Source organism: Necator americanus, chromosome IV (assembly GCF_031761385.1).
Source record: "Necator americanus strain Aroian chromosome IV, whole genome shotgun sequence".
Taxonomy (NCBI): domain Eukaryota; kingdom Metazoa; phylum Nematoda; class Chromadorea; order Rhabditida; family Ancylostomatidae; genus Necator; species Necator americanus.
The window spans coordinates 8,711,335-8,736,877 of record NC_087374.1 but is presented as its reverse complement, the minus strand read 5'-3'; the positions used below and the strand labels follow the sequence as shown (position 1 = coordinate 8,736,877).

Below are 25,543 nucleotides of genomic sequence, written 5' to 3'. Positions count from 1 at the left end.
TCTGTCAGAACCTCGATTTTTTGAAACTCTCGAAATTATTAATAATAGAAGTTCAAAGAAAATCAATCAGTCAGTCGCTGAAATTTTAACTAGAGAAGGTATGAAGTCAACAATTTCGTCTGTAGCTCACTGCATGCTTTATATTATTTTATATCATTGTTTTTTTGTTACTTTTTATCTGGAATGAAGTCATTAGGAAACATTCATACTGCTGCTGTGCCGCTTTGCATGATGCAGTTTTCATTTTAAAGAAAAAGAACAAAATTTAATTGCAAAATTTATATTGCAACATTTCTAAGCATTTCATTCTGTTATTTCGCTTTTGAACGTTAAATGGATATTAGTTCCATATTGAAGAGCGCCATAGAAAGAGGTAGAAGGTGAAGTTGAAATAGAAAAACGGTATTTTTTACTGTACATATCTTTATTCCTTCACCTAGGGTCAGCATGTTGCAGTAACTTATAGGGGTCTGCTATTTAGAACGCTGAACCCGGGAATGACGATTATATCTATAGAGAGTTCTGGTGATTACTGCAGAAATTGAAACTTAACTTAAAACTTTAAATAGAGGAAAAATTACCATTCAGAAATCGTTTTGTGGAATATATAAAAATGACTTTTATTTGGAATTTTCAATCAAGTAAGGAAATAAAGAAATAAAGTGTTGCAAATTTTGAATGTAATGTTGGGTTATGAAAGTGTTAGCTGCTATTCAAATCGGTCCTAGTTAACATTATACCTAAATAAACCAGTAATTAAATATTCCTTTTTTTAAAGTAAGTATCGCAGATATGATTTTCTGTCCAGGCTCCTAGAACTGCTCCCTTCCACCGGTTTTCAACGAATTTTCATGGACCCATGAACCCTCATAAGCAATGAATTAATAAAAAGTAGGAAGGAACGTAAAGTAGGAACAGAAGAGTGTAATTAGTAATAATAGTAGTTGTAATTGTGAAGAATTTCTAATGACTAACCTGTCTAATTCATTTCTACAAAGGGCAACAGAATTTTTTTTAGTAGATTAGAAATGGAGGGACTTTCTTTTTCTCGGCTTTTTTTTCGGAGCATCCCAGGAAATACGGGCGGATTCTAATATATTCAACTTTAACCAGGTTAAACTCGCACTCACAGTGCGAGTTTAATCCACGGCAAGGGTAGAGAGAAGAGGTAATGTGAATCAAAGTTGGAAAAAGGTTGTGTTGCGATAGTCGTGATGAACGGAGTAAACAAATTTGACGTCGATTATCAGCTTGAACCTATTTACTTAGCAAACATGTAAATAAACAAAAAAATCATTTATGTGAAGTTCCAGAACTGTTCTGGATTCTCCAACCCGCATCACATATGTATGGCTCATATTAACCGCCTTTCCATTCTTTCCTTTTCCCACCATCCCATTGTCATGATGCAAGAATGCCTTTTTGTCGACTACGACGACGTTCCATTCATTTATTCCCTTCTTCTTTTTATTAAAGTCGTATTCATTAAAACAAGAAAAAATAATAAAAAAATAGAGAGAAATTAATGAGAAAGAGGCCTCTGAAGCCGAAAAAAATTATCCTTCTGAGCAAAGAATCGTCTTTGTTTGGCTCTATCTTTCTTCTCGGTCAGACATCCATTCAATGGATATTGACGAAAAGAATCCCAGATCAAGATTAAATTAAAAAATAGCGTTGTGCGTTTACGATGTGCACCAAAAGTTCGTATCCAGGAAAATTTTCTACTCTTGACCACTTTTTTCTGCTGCTCTCGTAATCATCTTTGAGATTTTGTCGGGAGTTACTAACCAGAACCATTTATAAAATCGATCCTCATGCTTTCAAATACCAAAAAATAGAGCTACATTTCCTTTAATCTTTAGAATCTTAAAAGATTCCTTATTCGCAGTGGCAGATTCGCAGAGGCTTTATTTCACTTGTTCACAAAGATTGGCGGAAAATTTCGGAAAGGATAACACCGAAAGGAAATCGCTTCAAATCTACATATGTTTTTAGATGAAATTGCAACGAAAGTCGTCTTCACGAAAAATTCTCTTAAAGGAAAAACACAAGAGTAATTAATTAAATATGATCTCCTCAAAATAATTGTAGTCGCAGAGCGAACCACACTGACTGATGACTGGTTTTGATGAAAGCGAACTTTCCAGGAAACAGCGTTAACATACATCAAAATGACCGCCTAGGATAAATTCCCAATGCTCTCGTATGTGAAGGAAAATTTGTTCGATGAAGTTTATCCGGGGATATTCAGACCTCTCGAATGTTTAACATTTTAAATAAAAATTCATAACCAGTACAACTATTCATATTGTTTTCTAATTCTTAAAAACATGAAGTTCCAATTTTTCTGCTAATAAGGCACCTATGCGCTGATGTGAAAGGAGGGGGAAAGAGAAAAAATGCAATTATTAAATTAATTTAAGGAATAATAAGAAGGAAAATAAATCTAACTCAGCAATACTTCATTTCAATAGTTTACAAGTAATCTTGGAATAGAACAATTTAATGAATAGAAAAATTGTTGAGTTACATTTTTCCTCCTGAATTTATTGGATGGTAACATTTTTTTTACTGACGATAATTTGTTTTCAATGCAACGCATTGAATGATACGTGTATGTCGTACTCTTCAGTGGCTTATTTCTTTTCCATGTGGAAAAAACTTAGCACCAGAGTCACACCGATGTCTCCGATATTTTCTCTGGATAAAGTCAACTTTTTTAACATTCTAAAAGGTAAACAACTAAATGAACCGCTCATCAACTGCAACGGTAGACATGATCGGCGCTTCCTGTAGAGACAAATCCAATCCGGTAACCTTCGTATACTCACGATTTGCTCTGTCGATAGCTCAAAACCCCTACGGGTCAAATAATCCTTGCAACAATCCAGGGATTGGAGAATTATTGTTGGACTTGTTTGGGAGGACAAAGACCTTGACTTGATACTTGTGTTAGCATCATATAGACAACAAACACGCGTTCAGAAGCCGCTACGATCCTGAATTGAAGTTGGCTTATTCCAGAGGGATTGTACGACACTTGAATTTATTGCACTGTACTTACTGCCAAGCACTCTTTCCTTTCTTCTCCTTTAAAGACTGTTTGCAATTTTAGGGCAAGTGTAGTGCAATCGGTAAGAGGTTCCGCTTCTTCTCTGCACGATAGGACGGAGGTTCGAATCCGCCCTAGTGCTCACCAAGCCTTTAATCCCTTCGGGATTTAAACAACAGCCAAGATTGTTAACAAACTTTATTACGGCTAACGTTTCGGCGTCGTCGCCTTCGTCAGAGCCTAGAAAGTCAGATCATTTGTGATATATCCCCTCAAATGCCCTTCGCGATCGACAAATTGGTGCCAGAATTGTCTGGAAGGATAAAAGCACGGACCTGACACGTCGGCTAGCCCCCGAAAGTCATTGTATAGGCCAGTTACACGTGCGTAAACCTCAAACGATTCTGAATTGAGGTGAACGTGGGGGCGAATCCCAAGTGGATTGATTAACGCCAGACACTTTATCCTTTATCCTCTAGGTATGATTTGTGTCATTTTTGTACTGTACATATGATATCTTGATATTTAATAATTATAGTATGGTTCTAATTCCAAAGAAAATTCCAAAAATGGCAGCGAAACCTGATGAAATTGAGTTAGGAAACACTATTTGCTCTCTACAAACAGCCACACACTCCGATTACTGTAATAAGCGTTTATTCGTATACGTTTCCGTCATGGAAAAATTGATATTCATGGCGGAAGTGCAAATCGGCTACCAAAAAATTCAGTTAGATGATAAATTCTGAATCCACTATAACTTCGTGTTCTGACTTCAAATTTCAGACGTCATTTCAGCATTTAAAAGATTTGCAAAAGTTATCACAACGTCTGGACATAAAAAGGATGCCCATATCACCTCTTAGAGAAGAAGGCCACGATTTTCGCAACCTATTCAACTTGTTTGCCAGGAAAAATCCAGTAAAAGAGGAAATTTTAAGAAAAAAATCAAGCTGCACCTACAGAAAGAATTCTGACCAACTGGCAAATTGGAGTATATGAAAATCTGACCTATGTAGAGTAGATTTCTCTAATTAACACCTACATAATGCAGGATTTGTAAGAGGTTCAATTAGAAAGTCTACGGTTTTATCAACACAAATATTTCAATAATTTTTGTCTGGTTCGTTTAATTTACTCTCACTATATTATCGGGACCAAAATCCTAAACATTGGGCACTTCGGGATTGTTTCCAATTTTTTAAAGCTTTATTTCGTGTTGAAATCCGATTAAAAAATGTTGTTGAACACCGAAAGAGTCCATTTTCTAAGCATAAAAGCGAATTTCAGTTGTGTTCAAGACAGTTGTGTATGAATATGTAAACAAAATGTTTACTATGTTTGTAAAACTACTCATTTCCGAATTTCGCACAAAAATCAACCGTAGCCTGTCGATGATCACGGTCGAATGGTATTCTTTATGTACTTAACGACGTGTTCTAGTCAGCCTAATAAAATTTCATCTCACAGTTTCAATTCACTTTTATATTTATTTACAGTTTGTTTATTCTCATTTGAATGTCAACCGAAATGCTTCGAGGTATCTTAATAAACCAGAGAGCACGGACGATGGACCTGCTGAGTGCTATTTGAAATCATCTGGGATTTAATTAAATAGTTTTCCATGCTATGTAGTGATGACGGAAAAATTCCCAACGAGTTTCGATTTTTCGAGAAGAATTAGCCAACACTAACACAATGTCTTTTGTCATTCAATAGGAAGAAATAGGAGTTTTTTCTTAGAATTCTGAATAAGTTTTCTTTTTTTCTTAGAATCCATAACTGATGTTTAGATTTTTTGAAATATTTTCAAAAAAAAAAATCTGGGCATCTCTCCCCATTCAGCGCATTTATCTGTCACGGCTTCCGTGGTGTCCATTGATTTGAGTTAGGTCATTTTTCTCACATATTTCTCTTCCAAATTTGTCTCTTAATCCAATATGAGCTCTGCTATGAGTTCGGGAATTTTCCTTCCGGAATCGTCCTGATAAGTTAGCGGCACTTATCGTCTAATAGAACGCGACAAAAAAAGAATAACTTCAAAAAATTAATTAATTGTTCAAAGATAATTTAAATAAAACCTGCCCAACCATGTACCTTTAACGCTTTATCGAATCACAAATTCATCCAGGTCCCTTTTCCATCAAAAAGTAAGAGAGTTCCATAATAATTTTAGATAAAGAGCGTAGAAATGAGCTGATGTTTTTCATCCAGAAACTTTTCCATCCTAGTGCATAATCAGCTACAACATGAGCCCAAACAAAAAGAGGAAAATTCGCTGGGAATTAGGCCGGGAAAATATACTGAAATTTCCACTGAATTTCCTTAAACTACTGTGAAACGAAAGTTTTTGACAGCTTAGAAGTGTTTTACTAACAGTACCTCCTTCAAAAGATGATTCTAATTATTAACAGCATTGTAGAGGAGATTTTTGAGTACTTTAGAACCTACACTAGGCGAGAAGGACTACATCATATCCGTAAAAGAGAGGAACTTTGTGTACGTAGCGGCTTTGTGATCCAAGAAGTCCTCAACTCCTGAACTTATGGGCATGACTGAAGAGTAATTAGCATCTAATGGCTTATAACGGCTATTTTATTTAAATTATTCACATTTTTTTGCCACCGTGTATAAAGAAAGGACTCGTGTTGATGAAATGAATGACATATTCAGAAATCCTTGGAAGCACATCACTTTTCTGTGCTCCTAGTTCGATGTGGTTATTTTCTGTTTGCTCTGGTTATTTTCTGGAATTTCTTCAATTATTCCTGCTCCTTTTTTTGTTTCTAAATGGTTTTAAGCATAGTAGAAATTGGTATAATAGTAACATTGTAATGATTCTCAGTCTTTTCTCAGGTAGAAGAATAAGTTTTCTTCTCCAAATCCAAGTTTTCTTTTTCAACGTGTTACGGAACATTTAAAATTTGACATATTCTTTAAAGTTCTATTTCTTAAAAATAAAAACCTGTAAAACTCCATTTTCCTTTTTCCATTTTCCTTTTTCCTTTTTTCCTAGACTTTAACCGCTTCTTAAGAATCTGTTGTTTTACTCACTTTTTTTCCTTGAAAATATTTAAGGATTAATGATACTGATGGCACCATAAAACCAACTTCATTTCATTTCTTTGCTATAATTCGTAATTGTACCATTTCGCGCTCTCCTTTTCACACCGAAAAAAAATCTCTACAGTACCTCTAATAATCTTATTTTTGCAGAACTTGCTTCACAACATTCGCTCATTTATTATTCCTGACACTTGACGTTTCCTTCCAAGGTAAGGAATAACTTCTTATAAAATTTTTTTTGTAATAAAGTTTCATCGAGAGCAGAAAGCAGTTCTGCAGAGTCTAAAAGTTCAATTTCTGAGCTACGCGCTGCAAAGAAAGCACTCATTCGATCACTTACTCAATTCAAGTCCGCAAATGCAGAACTGTTTTCTGCGCTTGGTTGAATGTTGCCGATTGGTTGTGCACCGAAGTGAATTTCTGCATAATTAGGCAAATTATCGTTAATTATTGATGGTACCGTCCCGCCCACGAAATAACAAACACAGTCCGCCTCCCCTTCTTAGCGAGTCGAGCGACGTGTGGTGGTTGGATTCGGTTTGATCTCACGTGGGCGGGGCGATGAGTGATCAGCGATAATTGACTCGCTGTTGCAGGCGAGTGTGAGATGAAGCGCTAGTTGCCCCGCCCATCGTGTGTGTGTGAGTGTCCGTTCACGTGGTACTCGTCATTATGGGCTTCAACGTGCCGCTTCTGAATCGTGACTCGGACGACGTTCGTGCCGCCACCAGACAATGGGTCGATCAGCCACAAAATCAGAAAAAACTCGTGCTGGTGATTGTCTCAGTCGCACTACTGCTGGACAATATGCTCTATATGGTTATCGTACCGATTATTCCAAAATATCTACGAGATATCCACGCTTATGCGGTTGAATTTTATGGATATCACAATGAGACCGAACAGCTCCCGAATGGAACGATAATTGTGAGAGCCGTTGGAGCGAAAATAGACTATAAGGATGAGGATATGGAGCTTGGATGGCTGTTCGCCTCAAAGGCACTTATTCAAATATTCGTGAACCCATTCTCTGGATATATAATCGATAGAATTGGCTACGAGATTCCTATGGTCATTGGATTGGTGGTGATGTTCAGTTCAACTGCTATATTCGCTCTTGGTCATAGTTATGGAGTACTGTTCTTCGCCAGATCACTACAGGTGAGTACTACACAGGGTTTTTTTCTTTTTTTTCAAAAACTTTCTTTTTTCCTGCCTTTCTTCAATTTTCCTACGAAAAAGATAATAGAGGGGAGTTTTCATTCGGGATTTACGTCGCGCAATCTTTCTAATCATCAGCTGCTCGGACTCATTCAGTTTTTATGGGTTTATGGGCACTAGATTATATAAATCTTCCCAGATAGCATGTCTTATGTGGACGATTTCGATTTTAGAGAGGCTCAGCACACATCCCGGGGGAGTCACGTAACTCGGAATGGACTCATGAAAAGATCCTTCATCCGCGAGAGTGTTTAAAAGAGCGTAGCTCCTTTTTTGAAATTGGAAAAATACCACAAAATGAGGAATACTATAGGCTAATTCACAGGACACTCAACATTAAAAATTGATAGTCCATTATAGGTGAGAAATAATCTAACTTTAAAAAAATCTTACTTCATCAATTGAAATTCTACTTCAAAAAGTCTTATTTCATTGAATGAAATTTTACACCAAAAAAACCTTACTTTATTGACTGCACTTTTTTTGCAGGGTCTCGGATCAGCATTTGCGGACACCTCTGGCCTTGCAATGATTGCCGACCGATTCAACGAAGAAGGAGAACGTTCGGCGGCGTTAGGAATCGCCTTAGCGTTTATTTCATTCGGCTGCTTAGTGGCACCACCGTTCGGATCCGTTCTCTACTCACTTGCTGGAAAACCCGTCCCATTTCTAATACTATCGTTTGTTTGCCTAACCGATGCATTGGCCGTATTTATGGTGATTCAACCAAATCGTCGTGGACCAACGAACGCGGCTGGGGAACGTGTGAAAGGAACCCCAATGTGGCGTCTGTTTATGGATCCGATGATAGCGGTGTGCTCTGGAGCACTGATTATGGCGAACGTCTCGTTGGCGTTTCTTGAGCCTACAATCACTAATTGGATGGCTGAAAGTATGCCGGATACGCCGGTTTGGTTGGTTGGAGTGATTTGGTTGCCACCGTTCTTCCCGCACGTGTTGGGCGTTTACGTGACCGTGCGACTTCTGAAAGCGTTCCCAAACCATACGTGGGCGATCGCCGCTACCGGCTTGGCTATGGAAGGGATTGCTTGCTTCGCTGTACCGTACACAACGTCCGTGCTGCAGTTGATAATCCCGTTGAGTTTTGTGTGCTTCGGTATCGCTTTGATCGACACCTCACTGTTACCGATGCTCGGACATCTCGTCGACACTCGACACGTGCCCGTCTATGGTTCAGTGTACGCAATTGCGGACATTTCCTACTCGTTAGCGTACGCTTTTGGTCCGATCATCGCCGGATGGATAGTGGGCACGATGGGCTTCTTTGCCCTAAATCTCATCATTTTCCTTACAAATATCTTCTACGCACCCGTTATTTTCGCACTGAAGAAGGTCCACGGGTATGATTCGCTTGCTCCGAAAACGGAGATGACTTCACTCAAAAATGACAACTATGGGGAAATCGAAAGTGCTAAGGTGACGGATGAAACCACACCCGCTCATGGATTCCACACTATGGGATACGGTACACAAGCAACCAACTATCAAGAAAGTTTCCCCCAACCCGAATATCCAGCAGGGTACGATCCGTTGAATCCACAGTGGTAGAGGCGGATAATTTTTTAATCTGTTGTATGTTTGAAATAATATTTGTGTATTGTGGTTCAGATAAAGAATTAGACGAAAAGAAAGTGCACAACCAAAAAGCAAGACATTATAATAGATATTGTGTGCACAAGGATTGTTTTAAGTAGAAAAAAAAGAAAAAGAAAAACAATTCAGAAGAACGAATGGAGATCGAATCGAATTGCTGTTGCTGGTATGACGTAGGTTTCAAGAATAATTCTCTATTTTTCACCCGTACACCCGCCGTACACATATTGTGTTGTTTTGTAGAAAAATGTTAATTAGTGCTGAATGACTGCTGCAGTGTTCCTTCCCTTCGACGCCGGCCGCCGACGGGAGGAAAATGATTTCAATCGTGAAAAACCCTCCGAGCGATAACCTCCACAGCCATTTCCATTAGAGGAGAGGTGTCCAGACAATTCTCCGGGGATTTGACTTTATCACTGTTTCGCCGGCACTCTCCGTCTTCATCTAATTAAACACATCACCTCTTTCCTTTTCCCAATGATTTTCAAAGCCACAAATTGCTCTCAACTATTCACCTCAAATTCTACATCGCTTCAACGAGTGAACAGCGTTTGACCTCCCCCATATTCATCGAAAATCTAAATTTACCCCTTCTGTACGTCGACGGCTATTTGATGTACGTCAACCGTCTACGATCGGAAAATTAATATTCGCTCTTTCCCTTCTCTATTATTAAATAGTGAAAATGACAGTCACAAAGCTATTAACTAACTTACCTAAACTTACTCATTATGCTAAGTATTGCACTGCAGCCGCGAATTTAACGGTGAGTAATTAACGTTCAGCTGTGCACGTTTCCGCACGTTTCTTAACTTTCTTCTTTTTTAAAGTTGGATGGCAAAAATTCAAACGGGGACCAAAGGCCATTCTTTTATGAATGGAAAATTATCCCAAAATCCCATAGATAAGTCCGGTTTTATTTTTGTGGAAAGACGCACACGCTCGGAAGCGCGAAAGTTTGAACTTCCACGAATCTTAGCGTAGAGATTGCGACTTCTCGATAGTCAAATTGAAGCGAGAGCCAGGATTGTTAGCAAACGTTATTACGGCTAACGTTTCGGAGTCGCAGCCTTCGTCAGAACCTGGAAAATCAGATCATTTGTAACTTTTCCTCTCAAATCCCTCATCCCTCTCAATCTAGTACAAGTCATCATTCCATAGGATCCTACATCTAAAACCGGAGCCAAAAAAGCCCAAATCGTTGTGCACACCTAAATGGTCGTGTTGTCGTGATTACTACTACTACTACTAATAATAATAATAATACTAAGCACTAAATACTAGTACTAAATAGGATATGACCCCATAGATCAAAACCCGCAAAGGTCTTGATACAGCGCTAGCACATTGATCCTGGACGCTAACACTTTTTGTCACTCTCGCCTTTCTTCTTGCTTGGCAGTGGTTTTCTAACGAGTTTCTTTTTAATTTCAAACAACAAAACATTGTAATAAAAAAACTAAGTTGAAAAATTTCACCAACCTTTTTATTAAAAAATTATTCACTGATTTAAGCGCTTTTTTTTTCCCATATATCCTTCACCATTTTGTCAAGCGGACTTCTTTTTATGGGATTTTAGGATGAATTCTTCTACATAATGTTTCCCAATCGTCACCATTTCTATCGAATTTCTAGGCTATTTTTAACGACGAACGGGACTTGATACCTTTCCTAATGAAGAAAAAAAAAAGTAAAACGTGAAGCAAAAAGTTAAAAAGTAGCACTTTTAGAGCAAGAATCTTGAGCATGTCAAAAATTGTATCGCTACTGCTATAAGGTTTACTGTAGGATAAATTCTGCACAGGACCATACAGAGAACGATCATTTGTAGTCGTCGGTCGCCGAAAAATTTGCATCCATCCTGACTAGCTCAGAATTTTCAGTAAAAATCCCGTATAAACACGGTTTTTACCGTTTCCTCTGGAAACCGGTGAAAATGTTTGCCTGAAAAATTCCCATTGATTTGGGAAAGGCAGTTGGTTCGACGGACGCGTCGCAGTCACTCAAGTAAACATAACTGCCGGCATCGAAATGATACTGTTGTTGCCACAATTTGACTGTCACACGACTAAGGCATATGCTAGGAAAAAACAGAAAAAAAAGAAAAAAGAGAAAAAGAAACCTTAAAATTATGTCTAATTTCTTCGAGAGATGTTCCCGTTCATAATCAGGTTAACTCCGAATGTTCAAGAAGTAAAGAAAACTCAATTATGCCTGAAAGGAAAGAATTTTTTCTTGAAAAAATCTTTCTTTTCCACTTTTCCTGCTCCACTTCCTTACTCTCTGAAAAATTTTTGGATTACAATGAAGATGATTATGGTCACATTTCGATCGATATCGTGTCATCGCATAAAGGATTCGGGTATCCTATTTGAATTATCTTATTTACAAACATCAGTGTCATAAAACACTTCTTGATCTAAAATATATTTTTCATAACTATTTACAGTGCTCCAGCTTCTTTCCATGTAGCATAAAGATACCTCATCATCATCTTCGACGTTTCTTACATGCTGCTGAAGAAGTGCATAATTTATGGGGGATGTCCCTATGGGGAATTGGCTCTGCTTATGCTATCTGTTCCAAATCGCATTTTTCGCTGGGACTAAATTTTCTTCGCAGGTGTTGGTTATTACGAAAAGCTTTCTAACTTGAAAGAAAATAGATATCGAAAGTTCGCGTTCTAAATCCTGAAAAACTCCTGTTTTGTTTGTAGATGGAATTTCACGAAAAGATACGAGGCGGACACGAGATTATTATAATCGCTCACTCTTGGGCCTAAACCTTTTGGTGATTTTGCCTTCTTCAGAGCCTGGAAAGGCGAAATCGAACGAAGTGATTTATTCGATCAAACGCCTTATCCATACATAACAAAGAAAATATTGAAAAAGATGAATGAAAGCGCTCCACAATATTAAGTAAATCGCATGACAATCAAATTCTTATAGGTTTCTACTGTCCTGAACAAAGGGAATCTTGAAAAGGCTTCACAATATTAAGTAAATCGTGTGACAACTATAATAGATTCTCAAAGGATTCTGTGTCCTGTATTAAAAATCCAAAAAAGATTTCTATTTTCTATGCCTAAGTTTTGCAAGATCACCTTTTTTAATTTCTAGCATTATCCGAAAAATTCGCTGTTGCTTTATTTCTGCTCAGATAGGACAATGCACTTCCATCCATAACTATCTATAGGTTCAAAGGGGAAAAAAAGAAAAAAAAAAGGAACAGATTAAAAGAGGCATTATTAAAGTGTCATCAAATTATAAAAGCGATAATACCAAAAAATGCGCAAAAAAGTGCTAAAAAACCACAGTAAGTAAGTGTAAAATAAATACGATATCATATATAAATACAATATACGACAGCATTTATATTATTATATATTATTATTTATATATTATTATATTATCATTTATACGATAGCATTTGATAAATACGATAAGTTACGTACAAATACTTGTATAATTATGTAGAGGCAGTTGAATTCTGTGTCTGCTCGGATTTCCCAAACTAAAAAAGAAATTTTGTCACGCACCATCGAAAAGTACAGCAATTTGCCTCTAGGCATAACCAGATTTACGATCTCATTCCTAAGCACCAACAACCAAACAACAACGGCAGTCAGATCTGATGTCTGCGTAGAGAATTCGCTGAAATGCTTCCTACAGGTACCAATTAAGTCAAAATTAATTCCCTTCCGGGTTCTTTTTGGGTCCTAAAGAAAGTGCTGAGGATATCTCACTCCTGAACTGCATTTTTTTGGAATTTTAAAGCAAAAGTCACGCTCTTGTTGTGCTAAGCTCTTCAATAGGGTTTGCAGTGTATAATTGTGTTATCAAAATACACTCTTATTGTTCTCCAAATGTCAAATTTTGTTTCGTTTTTGAATAAGTAAACAAATAAATGTAAAGAGTCTGTAACGCAATGGCATTTTGAATTTTGAATAAGTATAAAATTTTCTCTTTGAAAATTCTCTTTTATTCGTTAAAATTGCCTCAAATTAAACTCCATCAAGTTTTTAGGCTGGGCACTGTTGCAGTAATGGGGCACTCCCGATCTCAAAGATACCTCATCGATTATAATTTGGGAATTTCTCAGCCGTGACACTGGTGGAATTTTAAAGCATTGTTGTTTAGTAGATCAGTAACTTTAGATTAGGCAGACCCTTAGAGCAGTGGGGTATTCAGTTCCGAATTTACAAAAGTTCTAGTGTCTTCCAGACATCCGGAAACGTTTCTTAAAAAGTTCTGGGTGTTTAGAAGGTGCTTTTTCTTGTGTTCAAATCCTACTCCCTGTTTTTTTTCACCGTTTTTAGTGGTTTGTGGATATATTACGTCCTCGTTCAGATTTCGGTGCTCTGCGTTAGTGACTTCATTCTTTGTCATTTCGGGCCCATTTCCTTTCGATCAGTGATTTGAGCACATTTTGAACTCTCGTACCACTCCAGTGTATTCTCCCTCGTTCGTTCACTTTTTTGCATTCTGCTAACTCCACTGACATTCCACCTAATTTCACTCATCCTCATTCTCAATTGTTTCCTCATGCGCGTTCTTCCACCGCCAATGTAAGCCATGTCCTCTTTGTTTTCCTGGACTTTTTTTTGCCTACATACATTTCGAAAAAATGGCCTTCTATTTCACCCCCAACCCCTATTTTTGTTTTTATTTTCAATTTTTTCTTTTGAAAATTTCGCTCGCATAACATCTTATCCAGCGTAATAAAGATCCTCAATTTCGAAACGTTTCGGAAAGTTTTAAAAGTTTGTTTCTCTCTGGAAATATACACATACAAATACTCTGCTTTCGACTTCCGGGATTTCTGGGTTTACGATTTTCTGACTTCAGAAATTCCAATCCTCTTTTACCGGTCCCTGTGTGCAGATTCCCTTGATTGTAACTGGTCTAAGTGCTTCCAAATTCTTATTCCTTACAGAATCAGAAATAGTTTTGAGGAAAATGGTTATTTGTATAGAAATTAATTAAGTTTCTGCTCGTTCTACTTCTTTCCGCGAACTCCCACTTCTTCTTCACTTCAAAGGGTGATTCATCGGCCTTGGTCGCCGACATTAAATTGATGGACGACCCAGGATAATTTCATTGAAAGATTTAGGAGATACGAGAGGAGAATACGTCAATTGTCCACATTCCCTTCCTTTGTACTGATGAAAACAGATTCTAAATTTTCAAGCAATTACTGAAGAGATTTCCTACTGATGTGTGGGTGGTAAAAATTCAGTGAATTACGAGAAATTAGGTTCAGAACTTGATGAAGTACAAATAAGATGAAGGTACTTATTAGACTACGTCAAAGCGTTAGGCAGATTTCGCACACAAGACTCGCAAAGAAAAAATTCCGAAAATTTGACTTCTGGAATATATTTGAATAGCTTTATTTCCTAGTCTTTTTCCTGAATAACAAATCAAATGAACCAAATACGTCCAGCATTAGTGTACTGTAGTTAGTATCATATCGTATTATGTAGTGTTACTGCAGTGATTCAACAAGAACTTCTGGCTGAGCACAGAAAGTAATCAAAAAGAAACCTCGTAAATATTTAAAAATTCCAGTGAAGCAAAATTTTCTAATAATATTCGTCACTCAACTCTCCCGGAAAGTTCGAATAGAAACAACCACAGAAAGTTTTTTAGTGAAATGGATTCAAAATATGAAAACAAGTGTGGCATTAAACATTCGAACACAAAAATTCAAATACCAACCAAGTATGAAGTAGTATTTTTGAAAATGTTCCTTCCAAACTTTCCCTCGTTTTTGTCCAACTGGGCAATCGATTAGAAATGAGGCGGTTTCTTCAAAATGCTATGCATCTAGCAAAAATTGGAGTAGTTAGGAATGAAAAAAAAATCGAATAAAATTAAATTAATATGTATGGGGAGTAAAAGAAATAATAGTATAAAATAAACCAAAGTATTATGTTTACTAAAATATTGTTAAAATATCGATTTCCGAGCAGCAAGAAAGCAAACAATCTTTCGCAAAAAAAAACAGAAACAAAAACATTACAATCTCCGGAAGTGTTTGAGCTCAATCTTATGAACCAAAAATCACTTGTTAGCAGATTAGAATAGATGAAAAATGTATTCTCAGGAAAGTTGTGGTGTTTATATTGGGATAAGTTCACAAATTATCCATCATTTCCAAAAGCCTGCAGGAAATATTTATTGGAAAACTATTCACCAAAACATGAGCAAATTAGCTGCGACTATGAAAACACGATAGAAAGAGCCACAATTTTGGCGAAACTCCAGACATTGTGTTTTGCTCGAAACAGAAATTTAAAATCTTACCGTATTTTATCATGGATATCTTTGTTGTAGATTCCAGCGATGAAATAGCTATTTCTAGGACATACAGGTCTCTTCAGCTATTCGATCATTCAAATGTATTCACAATCTGCGGTTCAGGAGTGCTCGACATCTTGAACGATCTACAGTCGATCAATCAATCGTTCGCTAATATTGTAGGCATCGAAAATAGTGAAAATTCAAATTGTTCAGCGTGTTTTTCTCATTTCATAAGGGATGGAGAATGCTGTTGGCAAATCAAAGACTCCTATGAAATTTTGGGAAAAAAAAGTCTGAATTTCTTTTTCCAGAATTAAAGTACTTGCACGAAAATGCGGCCTTCAGCAGCTTCTCCACAATCACTTCAAGACTTATTCGAGATTAGCCGCGTCTTCCTGGAGCCTCGATGCAATTTTCGAAATTAGACAACAGAAGAAAAAAGCAGAAATGTCCTGAAATGCCTTCTTCATGGAAAACACCAACTGTTTTCCTAGCGCTTAAACGCTTAAAAACAATAGCACCAAGCACATATTCGAGCCATTTTTGTTTTCAAATAGTCGGAAACTGTGAAATTCTAATTCTGGAGTTCCCAGTGGGTTTGAAAACTCATCTGTATCCAGGGATTCTACAAAATGAATTTTGCTCCTTTTTTTTGAAGAAAAGGTTCAATCAGTAGCAACGTTACTTTCTTGCAGTGCAATCCCTGGTCCCTTATTAGCTTCTGCGAGATTTGAGCCCAGAAACTCTCCAGGTGCAACAAAACTTAGAAAAATTACTGAATAAGAACTGAGGGCGATATTTTCATGTAGACCGGCCAAAATATACACATGCATAGAATTTTGCAGTCAAATTCTTGCTATGAGGTTCATCAACTGAAGGCTATTTTGTAAACATTCTAAATGTATCATATCTGATCTAGTAAAGAAACCGTTGGAACTCCACTTTTTGTAAATTGTCGAGCGAAAACCATCAGTGCTGATGGTAGTGACCTTGGGCAATCACCAGACCATCAACCGAGTCCCTGGATCGGGATGATCCCAAGAAAGTTACGAATAAGCGGTAATATCTCGCAGAGCAGAAGCACTGTATTTAAAGGCATCACCTCACGATTCTGAGGAGGTACGGATTTCAGGTGGAGTATTCGTATACAGGATCGTAAATTATGGAAAGGAGATGATTCCGTCCATTTACTCCTAATTGCCGTAAAAAAAACGGTCTGAAAGATGCGGCGCGTGCACAAGGCTGGCGCGCTCCAATCGAACTCGTTGTAGAAAATAGCGCGCCGGAACGCCTGAAGCCGTATCTTCCGGGCCGTTTTTTGCGGCAATTAGGAAGAAATGGACAGAATCACCTTTCTCTCAATAATCTATGATCCCGTATACGAATCCACCTGAAATCCGTACCACCTCAGATTCTTGGGGTGATACCTTTAAACGGGAAAACAAACTGACCAGTCTTACCGAGTACCCTGGCTGGGGAACCACCACGTTCTTACAGATTGGCAACCAAAGCGAATGAGATCCACACACTGTGCAGTATCATTGAATTTCAGGGTCTGGATAGTGTTAAGGAAACGTATTTGGGACAAGAACCTACTTTGCTTAAATCATGCTGGTCTGCAGGGATTATACATGAGCCTTGCTTTGAATCCAGCCATGAAATTGAGGGTTTGCCACACGAATTAGCAGGGTTAGGCATGTAGTTCACGAGTATGAGCGCAGTCACGCCTCATTTATACCCAATTATCTGGAAGAACGACGTGGAAAACGTACTCGTTATATTGAATCCTCCTACGAGACACCTAGTCACGTGTCGCATCTGTGAGCGAAGATTTTGCTTGCGATCTGAGATCTGATGAACTTCACCATGCTTTTCGCTTTTCCGTTAGTCCGTTACGGTAACTGAGTTAAGCTCATAACATGATAACATCTTGACTCATTACTTTGTAACGCAGGATTCAAACCCTATCGTCTTTGAGTAAAAAAATCAAAGGGCCGTACGGCCTAAGGGCTTGAGTTCTCTATCGTACACGGGCCTTCAATGCACTAGTTGCATGTTTTCAGGTGATCCTTCTTTGGAGCGCTTGTACAGTACTGTAACTTATAGTAAGGTCAAAACGGCATGAAGTATGGTGCAGTTACGTAAGCTGCTGCGCTTGAAGCGGTTATGGTGGAGTGTGGCGGTTAGGGTTGAGGTGGGACCCTTGCTAGCGGTATTCTTCGCTGCAGTTCGGGATGCTCCCACCTCGTTAGCTGCACCACGCCGCTTCGAGCGCAAGCGCTTACGCAACTGCACCGCGCTTCAAGTCGTTTTGACCTAGTATCCGTTACGTGTGCACATGGATAACTCACAGGTTTCACCTCCAACACTCAAAAGCAGCGAACATTTAGAAATGTCTACCAAAGCCACCATTACCGTCACTGGATCATTGTCTGGATCGTTATCTGGAATATGTGGGAGTGGTGGCCGAAGGACAAAACCGAGATGTTCTAAGTACTGTGCACGCGGTAGAGGAGTTCCGAAAAAATGGCCTGACCTATCAACGGCGTCTGCAACAACTTTCCGAAAGCGAAGTCAATTGGGTAAGTATCCATAGGAAAAAATAGGATAATCTGTTCCGCTGCAAATCTAGACCTTTTTTTTAGATTAACCAATTTTGGCTGCCGGAAATGTATTTACGAATTCGCTTGCCGCTGCCAGTTAATATAAGTCCAGCCTATATTTTTCCCCAGCAACATTTCAAAGATGAAGAGGATTGGTTAAGGTCCACAGCACGAAATTTTCCTTCCGAAATTTGCTGCTTTTTACCTCATTGTATTATTTTTAGATACACTGCTTTTCTAATCAGAGGAATGCTAGAATACAAGAACAAAATTGACACGTGAGTGCTTTTTTTCTCGTTTCCTCTGTAGCTCTCTTTTTTTTGCCGAAAAGATAGAACAAAATATTGTGTTTGACGTTACGCCACTAACGGTGATTAAAGTAAAGGATAAACAATAAATTACCTAACGTAATCAATTTCTTTTAAGTAGCTTAAAGGCATTACCCCTGATGTGGTACGGATTTCAGGTGGAGTATTCGTATACGGGATCGTAGATTATGGAGAGGTGGGTGATTCCGTCTATTTCTCCCTGTATCGGTGGAAACGGACGATTCCGGAATGCTGTTCCTTATGACGGCTTATGTTACAATGCGCAAGGTTTGCATTCCGCCCAACCCCGCCCTGCCTACGATTCGTCGAAAACCCATTCGGACGAATCGCAGGTGGAGGGCGGCGCAAGAGTGGCGCGCTGCAGTTGAGGACGTCGTGAGAAACAGCGTTCCAGGGTTGTCCGCTTACACTGGGACATACAAGGAGAAATGCACGGAATCACCACTCTCTCCATAATCTACGATCCCGTATACGAATACTTCACCTGAAATCCGTACCACCTCAGATTCGTGGGATAATGCCTTTAATTCATTTGTCTTCAATTCTGGAAAACTTTTTCGATTTTTTTTTGAACTCATATATAGTCCAAATTCTTAAAGTCAGGTTTTTGTGTGTTTTTCCTGTGATGAAAACATGCACTACTTATAGGTAAATTAATAATTAATATAAATTTTTTATGACTTGAGAATTACGGAGCTTTGCATCTCATTCAATGACCTCCTAATAAACCTTGAGAAGTGGAGGAAACCCTCGCATTTTCTGAAACTGAAAGAATGAATGTAGAATTTGGAAAATCCGTTAAGAGACCAAGTGTAATTAAAACATAGTAGTAAAAAGTTAAACAAAAGGTAAAATAAGCAAAGCGAAGTAGAGAAAACATCACACAATTCCAATGAAGACCCAACGTTTCTGTATAAAACTAAAAACTTTGCGAAATTGTAGTGACTTCAGCTGTTTCTTGTTTCTGTTTTCTATTTTGTGGCACATCTTTTGGTGTTTTCAAATAAGAATAAAAATCAAAATAAATAAATAAACATACTTTCCACAAAATTTATGTTGCTATTAACTATACATTGTTTTTCTGCTCTGTTTATCATATTTACATTGTTTTTCTCAGAAAACAACTTGAACGAGAGTTTTCAACTGGAAAAATCAAAGTTCGGATGTGTATGAAGCAATACGATAGCATTCTTTCGCGTTACAGGTAAGCAAATCATTTTTTCTTTTTTTTTACTTCTTTCTTCATTGTCTTACACTCTGAGACCACTAAAATGAGATTTAAGGCAACCAGCTTTGAATCAAGATGTCCAACTGATGAAACAAAAGCAAAACAACGGAAATGAACATATTCTTGTTATGTGCAGAAATCAGGTAATAAATGATGTAAAAAATAGAATGAATAAAAAATAAATGATAAAATGTCCTTAAAAATTGAGAGAAAATAATGTCAGACTTTATGTTTTAGGCCTACGTTGTGCATACTCGTATTGGAGGGCATATGCTTCCATTTGCTGACATTCTTTTCCAACTTCGTGAGGTACTACGAATGTCTGAGGCCAGAAAGGATATGGCCATCCCGATCGGTGCTTCGGCAGCTGGCGATCGTGATACTGCGGCTCAGTTTTGGAATACGCTTCAGGAAGGTTAATCCTCTTGCATTTTTTCTTTTAATTTTTTAAATGAAGTAAATGTTTGTCTTACTCATTTATTTATACTTATTATTTGTTCATTTATCCTTATTTTATTCATTTATTCACACTTATTTTTTATTTTCTTTAACTTTTTTACTTTTTTATACTTTACTTTTATTTATACTTATTATTTGTTCATTTATATTCATTTTATTAATTCTTCTGCTCCTATTTTTATTTTTTTTATTTTCTTCCAACGCAGTTAAATAAGTTAAGTAGAACTGGTTTGGGCTCAAATGTTTTCAATTGCGTTTTCCAGGAATATTCGCGGAACCACCCTTTTTAGTCTGCCTACAAACCCCTAAAACGTACCACCCCAGACTCGCGGTATGCTGCCTTTAAATTGTATTTCCCAGAATTTTTTGACTTGTACAAGTACCGTAAAAGTTGATGGCAAACTTTCATTTGTAGATTTAGAAGTCATTTTTTGTGAAATAAAATGAAAAGAAAATGAGAATGAAACTCGTGAAATAGCTGTGGCTATCCTCTATATACTATACAGTAATTCAGTCATTTTTTTTTGTGGTGCCGTCTTGACGACTTTAGCAACCAAAAAGAGTCGTCGCGAGGAATTCTCGGCCCAAGAATCACTTATGACAAATAAGAATGTTATCACTTCTTTATCTTTGCTCAAACAAAAGTTTTTGACGATTTGTCAACGAAATATGATCCAAAATCCTCTTCGGGAACAGCACATGATTTGTATCCTAAATCCTGAGAAAAACGACTAACCAAAATAGCGTGACCTCCTGTAATGCGCCTTTCCTAAGGCAAATTGATTCCTTGGATGGATGGTATAGTCCTTATAGTCCAGACGTCATCAAACGACCGCCACCTTTTCAAACATTTGCAAATCTTTCCTGATGGTACAAAACTGGCCTCAACAAAGAATTGTGAAAATGAGCTGGTCAAATTTCCCGCCAATGAGGACGAAAACTTCTTCAATTGCGGAATTATAAAGTTGTCGTCAAAATGGACAAAAGTTGCCGAACAAAAAGGCGGGAACTTCATTTAATTTGGTTAGTCCTAACTATGTTAATTTCATTGTCGAAATAAAGCGGAAAAAAAGAGCTCAGAGATTTTTATTTCACCTAATATATCAGGATGATGATGACAGGAAAAGGAGAATACGTATTCAGGAAAAAGTATCTCGCTGTGGGTCTGGATGATGTGGATAGAAAAATGAAAAAAATGTGTTAAACATGAAAACTGAAAACTTCAAAAAAAACAGCAATTCAATCGTTCATTGTTGATTTTACTATTTATTTTATTTATTTATTACGCTCAAGGGCGTGCCCAGAGTAAGAGGCAAGGAATGAATATAAATAAACATATACACATTTAAATTTGTTAACTGCATTCATATATGTATTATTTATTATGTAAATCTAAGTTAAGTTAACTAATCTAATTTAACTAAGTTAACTAATCTAATCTAACTAATTTAATAATGTTAATCTGAGTTTAACTTCGAAATCCTTGTGATTTTTCATGTCTGTACACATTTCAGTAGATGTGAACTGCATTTCTCTCACATGGGCACAAGAAGCAATATTCGTCGTGTGTCTGGATGATGAGGATAAGAAATCCAGGCCAGCGCAAAACTGGTCCAACATCCAAGACCATGAAAAGGACTTCGTGGCAAGAGGGAAACATATTTTGACTGGCGGTGGACCCCGAGGGCACGGACTTAATCGGTGGTATGATGCCACCATACAGGTCTTAAATTCTCGTAAATTGACTCACTAGTTTAGTTTCTAGTAATTTAATGAAAATGTTACTAATTTAGCTGGTTGTTGGTAGTAGTGGCACAAACGGGTTCTGTATTGAACATTCAGTGGCCGAGGGTATAGTTATTATTAATATGGCCGAAAGTGCACTGAAATACGAACGAGAAAACAAGAATCGAAATTTGGTAGGAATTTATTTCTGTGCGTTGGAATAGATTTCTGATTTGAATGAGGAAAGTTATAGATCAGTCGAACACAAAGAGAAATACGTCCTAAACCACTTACATGGCATGTGGATAGAGAAGCGTTGATGTTGTTGGAGAAGCAGAAAGCCACATTGGAAGAGTACGTTTCTTTCCACAATCATTAATTATTTGTTATCAGAAGTGCGAACGTTCGACCTTCCTTGAATCTGGGCATAGAGATCGCAACTTTTCGATAGTCAAATTTAAGCAACAGCCAAGATTGTTAACAAACTTTATAATGGCTAGCGTTTCGGCGTTGTCGCCTTCGTCAGCATCATCCCCTAAAATATTACGCCCGGAAACAGTACCAAAAGAGCCCAAATGAATAGAAAGGAAGAGTGCTTAGCCGTGACCAACGAGCTGGCTCTGTATCAAGACCTTTGCGGGTCTCTCATCTCATCTACGGGTTCATATGTGTATGGGTCGCATCCTAATTAGTATCAGCGGAGCGATAGCACCACGCGGATATCCGCTAACATCACGGCGACGCGGCTACTGAGGTAAGCACAACGATTTGGACTGTTTCGGTTTTGTTTCCGGGTGTAATATCTTAGGAGATGATGAATTGTTCTGGATGAGGCATTTGAGAGGATATATTGCAAATTTCCTTACTTTCCAGGCTCTGAGGAAGGCAAAAACGCCGAAACGTTAGCCGTAATAATGTTTGTTAACAATCTTGGTCATTTGCTATCAATTATTAATTAATTTCGTAAACAAGAAAAAAAAACCGTCCTACTCATGATACGTGCAACATATTTCAAGAGGTTGTTGTTGAAAAAGATTACCTACAAAAAAGAGTCTTCTTTGTAAAAAAAAAAACCACTTCTACTGAGGTTTCCATAAATATCAGACAGAAAAAAACTGCAAAAAAAAATTTTAAGGTTAACACAAGAGCTAGACTTGGACGTACTGATATTCAACGATTTTGGACGAGATTTTATTAAAGGACACAAATTTAGCCCGGATGGATTTGTCCAACTAGCACTTCAACTAGCACACTTCAAGTGAGATATTAATTTTCAATTATCCGACAATAGGTAATACAGTACTCCTTGACCAAATATCTCAATGGGAATCATTTCCTTTTTTTCCAACCAAAATTCAGGTTACACGGCTACCTTGTGTCCACCTACGAATCCGCCTCTCTTAGACGGTATAGAGCTGGACGTGTAGATAATATTAGAGCAAATACGAAGGAAGCACTTGATTGGGTTAAGGCTATGACAAGGGACATACCAAAGGTATTTACCTGTTAATGAATAATTATTTAAATGCGTAACAACATGGAATCTACTATTTAGGAAATAAGATTAAAACGTATGATGAAAGCAGCGGAAAAGCAAGCGAAGGTTACGCAAGAGGTTAGTTGAATTTCCTCCATACCATAGCCATAAATGAGCCAATACTCTCTGATTTGAAAAAAAACGTCACATTTACAGTTTATGTTCGTAGTCAGCCATTAGTCCCTTACAATGACTGTGAATAAGTGCAGCCAAAAAAAAATAACATAAATCTTTATGGTCCTCCTTAAGTTTTCTTTCTATATCACTTCGGTCTTCTTCAACTGTTAATGGAAGCAGCTAAGAGCGTGGAAAAAGTGAAAGAAACCGCAAAAAAAATTAATGAGTCTCTTCTCCTCCTCTGTGATGACCTAAGTCTACTGAACAGATGGATAATAAGAAGTAGAAGGAAGCGTTGTCGGTAAGAGATTCCGCCGCCTGCACGATCGGAGGTTCGAATCCTCTCTAGTGCAAACCAAGCCTTTCATCTGCTCGGGGTCGATGAATTGGTACCAATCTTGTCTGGGAGGATAAAAACACCGACTTGAAACATCGGCTAGCCCCTGCAAGTCAATGTATAGGCCAGTTACACGTTCGTGAACCTCAAACGATTCTGAATTGAAGTGAACGTGGTGGCGCATCCCAAGCGGATTGATTAACGCCAGAAACTTTATCCTCTACCTCTTACGCTCTACCCTTTTTCCTTTATTACCAATGGGAAAAATACGAATCCCGAATCTTAGGTGGTGCGATTTTCCGGTGGGTTATGCCTATATGGTATCGTAGATTATGCAGATTATTTCCTCCTAACCGCCATAAAAAACGGCCCGGAGGATGCGGCTTCAAGCGTTCCGGGGCGCTATTTTCTACGACGAGTTCGATTGGAGCGTGCCAACCGTGTGTACGCGCTGCACCTTTCGGACCGTCTTTTACGGCACATAGAAAGAAATGGACGGAATCATCCTCCTCCTCATAATCTGCGACCCCGTATAGGCATAACCCACCTAAAACCCGCAGCACCCCAGATTCGTGGGGTTATGCCTTCAAAAAAAATGCGTTCGTTTCCAGCAGTAAACAATAACAATAAACAAGTGAACAACTGTAGTGACTCTTTTCAGAATATCGCCGGATTCGGCATTGATAATCATTTGTGCGCCTTATCTGTAATCGCCAGACAATCAATGGAATCCGGTGAGATAAAAGTGTTGCCGGAAATTTTCCTCGATCCTATGTGGAACGAACTTATGCGATTTCCTTTGTCAACAAGTCAGGTACTGCTGCTCCACTTCAACTGGGTACTGAAAAATGAATAACTCTCGATGATTCAGGTGACAACCTCAGCCGATATTCCTGACTGTTATCTATGCTATGGTGCTGTTGTTCGTGATGGATATGGCTGCTCGTACAACCTCCAGAAAGATGCAATAATTTTCGCGCCTTCTGCGTTTAAATCAAATCCTCGAACTAATCTTTCTGCTTTTAAAGAGTCGATTCGAGCGGCCCTTCGTGATATGAAAAGCTTAATAGCAGATTGACAATAGTTACTGAAAAAAAGTTTGTATAATTCTTAAGATGCAGAGATCTAGGATTATGAGTTTCAAATGTTCGTATAGAGTGTTTAGATTTCCCAGTAAAACAATATAGATAATGACTTGTTTGTTTAACAAAATGTAATTAAAATAAATATTATTAAACTTCTTTTGGAGAAACTAGCTTTGTTTTCATACTGAGGGAAGACTATCACTGGTCGTCCCAGGACCCCCATACCATATCCCCGTTGCAGTTTGGTACAAATTATGCTACAAAATTTATTTATTTATTGTTACTATTTACTACAAAATTTATTTATTATTTATTTATTTATGCCACAAAATTAATTACTAATCTACAGCGAATATGAAACTGTCACTAATGCTTCCATCTTCTGCTGAAGAATAATTTATTCATGATGTTACGGTACTACGTCAACCTATCCAGTGGTGAGAATTAAAGACTGACCAGTCAACTGAACGGTCTGGATTCTGGAACAGGCGAACCCAAGCGATTATATTTTAAACGACATAAAGCACAGTGCAATTGCGGAAGCGCGTGTGCTCGAAGCGGCGGGGTGGAGCTAGCGGTTGGGGTTCAAGTGGGACCATCACGAACTGTAGCGATAAGCGATACCAGCAGGGGTCCCACCCCGATCGTATCCGCTACGCAGCACCGCATCGCTTCGACCGCACCCGCTTACGCAGCTGAATCGTACCTCATTTTGTTTTGACTCGACTGTAGTCGTAAAGATTTCGTCACCTCAAAATCGTCACGCCCAGAACAGGGGCCTTATTAGTGCGAAAATGCATTTAGAAACCAAAAATGTATATGTGAATCCATCAAACTTGAAAAAGAAGGATTGAGCTCGACGAGC

At 38.1% G+C, this 25,543-nt stretch overlaps 2 protein-coding genes across 2 annotated transcripts; both read left to right on the top strand.

The window, feature by feature from the left end:
- Window positions 1–6,790: 6,790 nt before the first annotated feature.
- On the top strand, window positions 6,791–8,908 carry RB195_000695 (uncharacterized protein; the record flags this gene model as incomplete). Its single annotated transcript, XM_013441680.2, has 2 exons — window positions 6,791–7,279; window positions 7,829–8,908. 2 exons carry the CDS (start codon window positions 6,791–6,793, stop codon window positions 8,906–8,908), a joined length of 1,569 nt encoding a protein of 522 aa, XP_013297134.1.
- A 182-nt stretch (window positions 8,909–9,090) lies between these two features.
- On the top strand, window positions 9,091–24,671 carry RB195_000694 (uncharacterized protein; the record flags this gene model as incomplete). The annotated part of the gene is made up of 15 exons (XM_064197171.1): window positions 9,091–9,126; window positions 17,649–17,840; window positions 17,904–18,022; window positions 18,086–18,139; window positions 19,308–19,394; window positions 19,474–19,561; window positions 19,656–19,833; window positions 21,392–21,600; window positions 21,671–21,796; window positions 21,856–21,956; window positions 22,738–22,860; window positions 22,962–23,097; window positions 23,158–23,217; window positions 24,255–24,407; window positions 24,465–24,671. 15 exons carry the CDS (start codon window positions 9,091–9,093, stop codon window positions 24,669–24,671), a joined length of 1,869 nt encoding a protein of 622 aa, XP_064053052.1.
- Between the last annotated feature and the right edge of the window lie 872 nt (window positions 24,672–25,543).